Genomic DNA, 9,751 nt, shown 5'->3' with positions numbered 1-9,751 from the left:
GAAGTGAAAAGTATTTCGGTGAAATTCCACTGATTACACGGAAAATTTTGATCACCTTGGCGAGACGCCCAATGGCAGTGTTGTGTCTGAAATACAGGTTTTATTTCGATAGCGATGACGGTGTCAGACTTTCTTTTTTATTATAACCATCCATTCACAAATAACACAAATGTACTAAGAACTTACTTGTTTTTCACCAACGGAAATGAATGTGCCATGAATTAATATGTTTCCACCACTTAGCATAAATGTACCAACAACTAACATAAATGTATCAATAACTAACATAAATGTATCAACAACTAAAATGTTTTGAATAATATACGTAATTTCTTATAACTCCAGGTTCAAGTTTTCAAGCAAATCAACCTTCCATAACTGTTGCCATGGCAGCTAATTGTACTGATGAGCTTGATTTGCCATATTCTTATGAGCTCTATCAAGGTAAGTTTTTTTCATGCATTCACAGGGAACTCAGTATAATTTGCTATTCTTTTAGTTTATAAGTATTGACCAGGTTATTTCTCTAAGAGTGGCCATTTTTATTTCCATGTTTCAAGTGACCCGACCGATCCTATATTTGTTGGATTCCATGAAATGATTATCAAAACTTTGACGCCCTCTACGGGCGAATCAGAATGATTACAACGTCACTGATAGAGAAAATACAAATTGCATATGGATGAAGATTACACATTTCCCGCTGGAATTTACCTTTGTCAAAACAAGTTCTCCATAGTTACATGTAACGTTTTCTTCTGACTTCAGTTGCCATTTCTACGGACTTGAGATTGTACGATTATATAATTGAAAACATCACCAACACCACTTTCTCTTTTTATCTAACAAACAGATGTGAGCAACTCACGGTTAGCTGTTTATAGTATAGCACCTGTATTGACAATATTCAGCGTCGTGTTGTTTTTCGAGTCTGTTCATTATGTGAGAAATAAAATTCCTGTGAAAATACGAAGAAACAGGCATATATGGATATTGGGGATTTTCCCGGTAAGTGAAAGACTGTAGAATGTAGCCGTTGGTGGCGCTCTGATACGCCACAGCCATTATTGAGTGTGAGGACGCCACCAACGTCTATTTGTGATACTTTCTTCAGTGCAATCTTCCCTGGTGACATGTCAGGTAAAAGGAATGGGATTCTAACTTCCTAACGTTCCTGTCAATTTTCGGATATCAATCCTAAATTATGTGATCACCCGGCTCCCGTCAATGATATTTCTTGATCTCGGTATAATTTCACACTTCTCATGACTGTCAGGGAACGCCGCTCCAGGAAATAAAGGTATTTTCAGAAACGTTGGGTTCCGTGGGAAGACATTTCATGATTTGACATCAACTACATAAAGCGCTATTTCAGAGAAACAATGAATATCCATTGCGTTTTTACTGAAGGTAATAAGCATTTAGGAGTCATGAATATTCATCATTTATCTATTGTATGTGCATTTCTAATGAGGCAATGTGGCTCACAACAAAACTCAGCATACGAGGGATACGTTCAAATTCTGAAATCGCGCGAAATGTAAAATCATGTAATAACTCCAGAACCCATAATTTATGAAAATATCTTCATTTCCTGGAGTGGCGTTCCCTTATGATTTTGACTATCAGACTGGTGACGTAGTGTTGGTTCTTTTCTCTGTATCACTCTGTAGATGTTTAGTATGACGTCACTGCTTGGGTTAATGATGCCACGTGCCACGTTACTGACAATGTTTGCAGCATCCGTGTAAGTCTCATTTTATTTTCATCTGCAACAGATTTTCGAAGAAAAGATAATGTAATAGACATCTTCAAATTGTGAGAGCAAACTCTATTAAAACTGTTTACATCTGAATTCAAAGACTGCTCCATAATTAGAGTCAAGTTACAAACTGAATTTAGGTTACCATCAATATACTTTAATATAATTGAATTCAAGAAACTAAATCCTTATCTTCAGCTCATTACTTCACAAACATATACAGTCAAGTTTTTTCACATACTGTGTTTTTTTTCCAAATTCTGAATATTGAACCACTTTCTCTTCAGGTATTTTTCCGTATGTATTTACCAGTTTCTACTGCTGATAATCGATTACTATGGTGGTCGTAATGCTATGATAGTAGTAATGAACGATTTGGACGTTAAGATCAATGTACCACCAGCTTTGTGTTGTTGTCGTTGCCTTCCAACTATTCGGGTAACCCGGTAAGTTTCTTCGATATATCTATGTTCATCTTCCCTAAGTTCAGTTTTAATTTCATTCGATATTTTGCGCGGCTAATCCAGTTCAAAAAATGGGAATTACTCGATGCCACCTTGACTGTAAGACAAGTTGTGTCATTCAAAGTGCAACCAACTGGCGAAACATTCCTTTACCCCACCCAACATCTTTCTGCAAATATCCCCTAAAATGTGGTTGGTGTTTTAAATATGAAATCCCAAAACATTTTCGAGAAAACAATACACGTACAATCAGACAGACAGACAGACAGACAGACAGACAGACAGACAGACAGACAGACAGACAGACAGACAGACAGACAGAGATTGTCACAAAGGTCTACTGTAGTAACTGGTATATGGGAACAGATTAACCGGCGTATACTCAAGAATGGCGACTGGTGTGCTTATGAAATTTCAAAATGGCTTCTTAATATTTCTGTGATGTTTTTCTCGCATACTAGTAAAACCCAGCCGTGGTTGAGGAGAGCTGTGCTACAAGTGGCCATGATATCCCCGGCTGCACTGTTCATATCTGCCGTACTCTGGGCAGACGGCCGTTACCTTCCTGGCGATGTAAGTCAATGATCATTTTTTTTTGCAAGTTAAATAACTTGAACTAGCCTTGATCACAATAGTGTAGACGCTCAGTTCTTATTGAGAGATATGTAACATAAACAATTTCTGGAACATCTTTGAGTAACATTTTAGAATTACCTTGTCGGTCGTTTCTCAAATTCACTGTCGACATACCCCGAAAAGGAACAAAGGCAATGTTAGTGTTATCATGGCGTCTAAAAGACATTATCACCAACCTTCATCGTGCGACATCTCTGAAATAGAGTTATACGAACTCGACACAATGTGAAATATACAACGTTAGCGGGTCTCTTTTTTCTCACAGCTAGCCTCAGCAAAATTGTGTGGGCATTGTTTCAAGGGATGTGAAGCTTCTGACTTTGTTTATTTGCCATAATTGTTATAGAATTTCTGTTTAACAATACATCTTCGTCGAATCCTTATCTTCAGTCGTTTCTTTAATACAAGTACCTGTCGCTAATTCTTTTGCATGTGGTGCTGCCGTATACTTTTTAGTTAATGTATCTAGTATTAATGCCATTAATATCACATTTGAAAAAAAGTCTACATCATGAGTACTCGTCCTTTTTCGAGGTTTACACGGACACTAATAACGAAATATAATGGCTTCCTTACAGCTTTCTGTATCCAAACCTTACTTCTGGCTTTCATTGATAACTTTGCTATCAACGTGTACTGGTATGCAAGCACTGGCCATCGTGTACCAGTCGTCCAAAGAAGCCCTCAAGGAGTACAAAATTACGTCCAAGTACCTGGCCATACAATTATCCATGGTATTCAGCAATATTCAGTTAGCAGTATTGAGTTTGTTGTCCTGGTTTGGAGTCATACCATGCACCGATGTGTTTAGCAGTCTTGGACAAGCTTACCGTAAGTGGATATAAAATGATCCTCAATCTCATTCATAGACTCTATGTCATAACATGCCTTGTGCTAGTTGGTTGAATTATTCGTCATTCGTTACCAGTGTAGAGCTAAATGGGAAAAAAGAGTGCCCTCAACGTCGAATCTTCCAGTCTAATAATGTGCACTATCAGCATATAATCATATAAATCTGAAATCGCGCCAACTTCCCCAAGGCCATATCTATTATTTCATTCGGAGACTTTCGTGAGTTTCCGCCAGTGAGTTCGCAGTTGGGAGTCTCGGACCCATTAGCTACTACTAGTAGAATACTAGAGTCAGAGATGTTCATGAAAAAGGTGTTTTTAATTTCTAAATGTCCATTATTTATTCATTAGTTTTAGTGTTATTTAACATTATTCTAACTATTACAAATACGTTTCTCATCGTAGTCGTCGTCATAGTTGTTGTTGTTGACTTGCTATCATTTTCGCTAATTATGGGCAAAATGAAAGTAAAGTGATATTTAGTCAATACTAATATGTGTTTGAACAGTGTAGGAATTCGTCCTACTAATTAACATAATTAAGGTATATAGTAATTCATATGTGTGTCTGGATGGATGGATGGATCGATGGATGATGGATGGATGGATGGCTGTCTGTGTCTGTCTGTCTGTATGTATGTCTGTGTTTATCTGTGTATGTATGTGTTTGTTTGTGTGTGTGTGTGTGTGTGTGTGTGTGTGTGTGTGTGTGACTAGCTAGTCCATTTGTCTATAAAGGATAATGAAAAAATTCTTAATTAATTAATCTTAATTTTACACATATTTTGCAGATATTTATAACTTTCTGGTAGTATGTGAGTTTTTCGCATTGGGGATATTTGCACGGGCATTCTTCCGAAGTCGGAAAATGGGAAACTTAGACCAAGTGTTGGATCCCGAGCGAACGGCTGATTTGGAAGTACACGTGGATGCCGACGCCAATGGCATAGCTGAAAATCCAAATACCACGGAGAAAACTTTAACAGAAAAGGCTGAGAAGATCTCTACTATTACTCATACAGACGAAGAGAAGGCTACCGATACATGTAGTGACGAGGAGAAGCAATTGAAGAACGGCGCAACGATTGTAAATTCTGCACCTGGTTCTCCCAAGCCACAATCTGGGATCGACAATGAAGGCTACATAACTCGACTGGTGACGGAGAATCCGAATTTGCATTTTTCTGTTACAAGTTATGTTTAAATTGTTGTTGCTGCTGCTGCTGCTGCAGTTATAAATATTGTAGCTGACAGTATTGTTTATTGGCTGATTGACGGACACATGTTGCCTCTAATCTTACGGATTTGACATGAGGTACTTTTAACTCAGGAAATAGTAGTAGTGTTATAGCATTGTCGGTGGAGTGGTTAGTCACAAACATAACCGAATTATAAATAGTATAGTATTGGTTCTTATGCTTCATATATATCCAGTATATCATTGCATATCTACTATCATAATATATATATATTTATCATTACATTATGTAGACAGACAGACAGACAGACAGACAAACAGACAGACATACAGACAGACAGACAGACAGACAGACAGGTAGGCAGGCAGACAGACAGACAGACATGCAGAAAGACAGACAGACAGACAGACAGACAGACAGACAGACAGACAGACAGACAGACAGACAGACAGACAGAAAAGCAAGCAAACAAACAAACAATCAATCAATCAATCAATCAATCAAACAAACAAACAAACAAACAAACAAACAAACAAGAGAAAGTGGTTAGGGTAGAATATGCTTGTGTTTGTTGTAATAGGGTTCTTTTCTTACTTTGACACAAATATAGTATTGTCATCTGGTAACTACTGACGCACATAAACACATACATACACACACACACACACACACACACACACACACACATACATACATACATACATACATACATACATACATACATACATACATACATACATACACACACACGTCGTTTATTAGGAAAAACAAATTTTTTGAGAAAAAAATCTTTCTCCAGACGACTACGCAGCTTATGCGCATGTAGTAGGTAAAATTCAGTAATTTGCATATGGTGATTGATAAGTAGATAGTATGAGAGAGATTTGTAAGGTAACCTGGGTCATCAGGGTCCTGAGGCTGAAGTGAGACTTATACAACATTTCGACATTTTTTTTGTAATCATATGATAAATGTAAAGGGTCGTCTGCATATGGTCGTTATTGCGTATTCAAAAGGTCTAGACATGGTCCTCTCTGTAGCTTTTTCACACTTCATGAAACAACATTCATTTGGACTTTCATTCGCATTAACAAAGTATCAACGTCAACACACACCAATGTTAGATTGGGCCATATTGCAGGCCGGCTTTTAATTCGATTACTTGTTGGGCCAACCTGCCCGAAAGATATGTACAGTGAAGTATCAAAGTTATTATTTTAAGAACATGTTTAACCTACAAACGTTACAAGGAAAATTAAATTAGAAAGGATTGATTAAATGAAGTGTGCACGTCTAATGACCACTGCAAAATCAAATATACGCGTGGCTGATGGCCAGTGCAAGCAATTTAAATACTGAAATAATTAACTAAATCCAAAGAATACATGTCATATGACCACAGCAAACAAATTCAAATATACGAACGCATATTGAAAGTATTGAGAGAAATACGTACGACTGAAGACTGCTGTCAACAATTTAAATACTGGAATAAGCAACAAAATTCAAAGAATACATGTCAAATGACCACAGCAAACAGTAAATAAATTATGGGTGGGCGAGGGCGGGAAGAAAAACGGCAAGGAGGAGCCCCACCAGCACACTACGCTTATAAACCCCTGACTGGGCTGTGATTGGGTCGACACACCTGGAGTGACAAAAAATTATGTACCTTGGCATTCGATTATCGATAGACGAATACTGACACGAAAAGGCGGGAATAGAATCGTTTTGGCACAAACGTCAGGCAGACAGATTACATACAGTATGTACATCACTCTAATCTTTAAGCTTTGGGGACGTAGAGAAAAGGTCATTTACACCAACCCTATAATATACAACATCTTGCTCAAGTATTCCACTGTACAAAACTATAGTGGTCTGAGTTTAAAGAGACTAGGAACCCCTAGGTTTGTTTTGTTTCCCCAGAATGCCTCACCCAAGTGTACTGTAGTCCTCTTCTAAGCCGAATTTACCAATTTTGAAAACTGAATTAAGAGAGATCCCTTACCATAAAGGAACATAGCTCAGATAAAATCAGTCACGATTTTCAATCCAAGAATTCGCTGGTCATTAATTGCTGTCACGCATTTTCACAAAAAAGAGCCAACCTTGTTTTCGTGTAGGGTCTGTGGTTTAGAGATACTAGTATTAAAACTCTAAAAGCAAAAGACCATTTAAATGTATCCGAACAAGAATAACACGAATTTATTTATGTTACAACTGCAGCCTAGACTACTTCTATATTCACTGTAGATCTGACAATATCATAATCTCTCATGTGTGTGTGTGTTTGTTTGTTTGTTTTGTTTGTTTGTTTGTGTGTTTGTTTGTTTGTTTGTTTGCTCAGATATAAATATATAAACTTCACTTGGTAGGAAATATAAACCATGTTCATGGATTACATTCAGAAAATATACAGACCAAACGCTAAACGCTAAACTCTGAAAAGAGTGAAAGAGTGACAGTTAATATAGTCGGATTGAAGTAAAGTCTTCTCAGAAAGAGTTGTGGTAACTGGTAAACATAATCATTAAATGTAAGTATTCATGATCAAATATCTCGATAGACTTGTGTTAATAGTAAAGAATATACAAAAGGCGCGTTACTAATACCATGGCTCCTTTTGTCGTGATGGCTTATAACTGCATCCTCATCTCTCATTTAGTACACAGATACACCCGCATTGATCAGTCGTCATCAGGGGCAGCGTGGAATTAGATCAATTATGTTCAAGGTCAAGGTGAATCAGTTCTTCTATTTGATATCAAAAACTACAACAGTCGTACATATGTGAAAGTATAAGTATATAGAATATGCTATCTGATGATAAAGTACACAGTTTAGAGTTGTTGTGAGAAAGGGTAATATAATGAGCGAGCATATTGATATGGTTTTCAACAAACACCGGCTACGTCGACACCGACTTGGGCTGCTCCACACAAACAATGCATAGCCTTGCACCCTTCTTCGAATCCACAGACACAGCAAATGAAGAGAACTACTACCAAACCGATGGCCAAAAAGACACCCACTATTATTCCAACCACGTTAGCCATGTTGAACCGGACTGACGGTAAAGTATTGAGTCTGTGCCTGTGTAACCAATTGGGAAGAAATAAAATATATTGAAGTAGTGCCAAATAGCTGAACTGGGTTGTACTTGTTTGCAATATATCTGCATAAATCTGCCAAGGAGGACGCTGTTGATTAACATAGTTTGTAAAATATTACAACCTCTGTATTTTGAATTTCATTAATTGAAAGTGTAAATAATACAAGAACACAATAACAAATAGTATTGAAATTAACAGTCAGTACTAGTGTCTTCGCTCTGCGAAAAAAAAACTTTTAACACAAAATTAGATCTAGACAAACGGAAAATTGTAAGTTAGTCACTTGTAAAATGATTGCTTTTTCTCGAGGTGGGTACTGTATGAAATAAAATTATATTAGTTCTTTTTTAAGAGACTGATATAAAGGACAAAATAACAAAGCATGGAGCCAGGATCATCTTCCAGTTAAGCTTTCCCAAACAAAAGAGCATCTTCGCTCTTTCAGAGATAGTTTACAAGCGTATGCTACTTGAAAGCAGTCAAAAGACATGTTTCCGTGTTGCCATGGTACCTATCAACTGAATTTAAACAGAATTGTCTACCTGTCCACTCAATGTCACAGCACCTGACAAAAGTTGTCAAGGTATGATGAAATGCAAACATGACGATTGCCTAGAGCCTTTACACATTTTTAGTTCCGCAAAGTTGTCCGTGAAGCGGACTTGAAGAATAAACCGTGTAGGGAGATGACAATGTATTTATTGTATACTACTACTATGTGTAGGCCTAAGGGTTATTCCTATATAAACCAACTTTTGCAACTTATTCATTTATACTTACTTACTCACGCACTCACTCACTCACTCACTCACTCACTCACTCACTCACTCACTCGCTCACGTATCTATATTTATTTATTTATTATTTATTTATTTATTTACGTATACGTTGTTGGTGTTCCATACCATGTTATATGCACGGGTATGCGCGCGCGGAAACTAACGAACATAGGTAGACCATGAAAGTATCACACAGACTGTGACCAATATGAGAGCTAGGCGGGCATTTAAACAGATAGGTATTACTCGGAACCCTACAGAAAACAAAACACAAGACTTAGTTCAGATAGGCACGCAGACAGCTCTTGTCGCCTTACTTACATTGCTTGCTGTGGCGTGGATTTAAGCAGCAAGAAATGAAGTTACACCTGTAGGTCATGTCAAAGTATAGCCTTCTTTCAATCAGGGACGTATAAACTGTATATACGTCCCTGTTTCAATATTTACCTTCATATAAAACTAAAAGAAACTATAGCTACATATGACACTGGTACATCGTGAAGTATTTCCATTACGCATGTGGACGTACCGTGTATCATGAAAACAATTCATTTACATTGTACAATTGTACAATTTCTAAGAATCCCCGTAGGCAGACTTTAATGTACTCTTGATTCTGTTGTTTTCAGTGTGACTTCCCTTTTGTTGCTATAGTTAAACCATCTCTGCATTATAGCCTATCGCTGACATTATTTCGAACAAACAGAGCGTGATCTTGGCAAAAGTTGTGAATAGGGTAACACACACCGTCGATCAGAAGGGATGTTTCATTGTAAACAGCGACGAAGTGTATGGTGTATTTACTGATCACATAGTTCCTACAGCAAAAATCTATCAAGCTGTATGTCAATAATAATACTTTTTCCCCCTTTTTTTTCATTGCGCATCGTTTAACGAAATGTGACGAATGTAATTTACTATAACCGATCGACATTCCTTTCATAG

General features: G+C 37.3%; 1 protein-coding gene across 1 annotated transcript; it reads left to right on the top strand.

The window, feature by feature from the left end:
* Positions 1 to 386: 386 nt before the first annotated feature.
* Positions 387 to 4,916, top strand: LOC144435364 (organic solute transporter subunit alpha-like). Its single transcript, XM_078123959.1, has 7 exons — positions 387 to 444; positions 854 to 1,008; positions 1,674 to 1,747; positions 2,050 to 2,208; positions 2,688 to 2,799; positions 3,441 to 3,693; positions 4,504 to 4,916. Exons 1-7 carry the CDS (start codon positions 387 to 389, stop codon positions 4,914 to 4,916), a joined length of 1,224 nt encoding a protein of 407 aa, XP_077980085.1.
* Positions 4,917 to 9,751: the final 4,835 nt, after the last annotated feature.

This window comes from Glandiceps talaboti, chromosome 5 (assembly GCF_964340395.1).
Source record: "Glandiceps talaboti chromosome 5, keGlaTala1.1, whole genome shotgun sequence".
In the NCBI taxonomy this organism is placed as follows: domain Eukaryota; kingdom Metazoa; phylum Hemichordata; class Enteropneusta; family Spengelidae; genus Glandiceps; species Glandiceps talaboti.
This window is presented reverse-complemented; position numbering and strand designations above follow the sequence as displayed.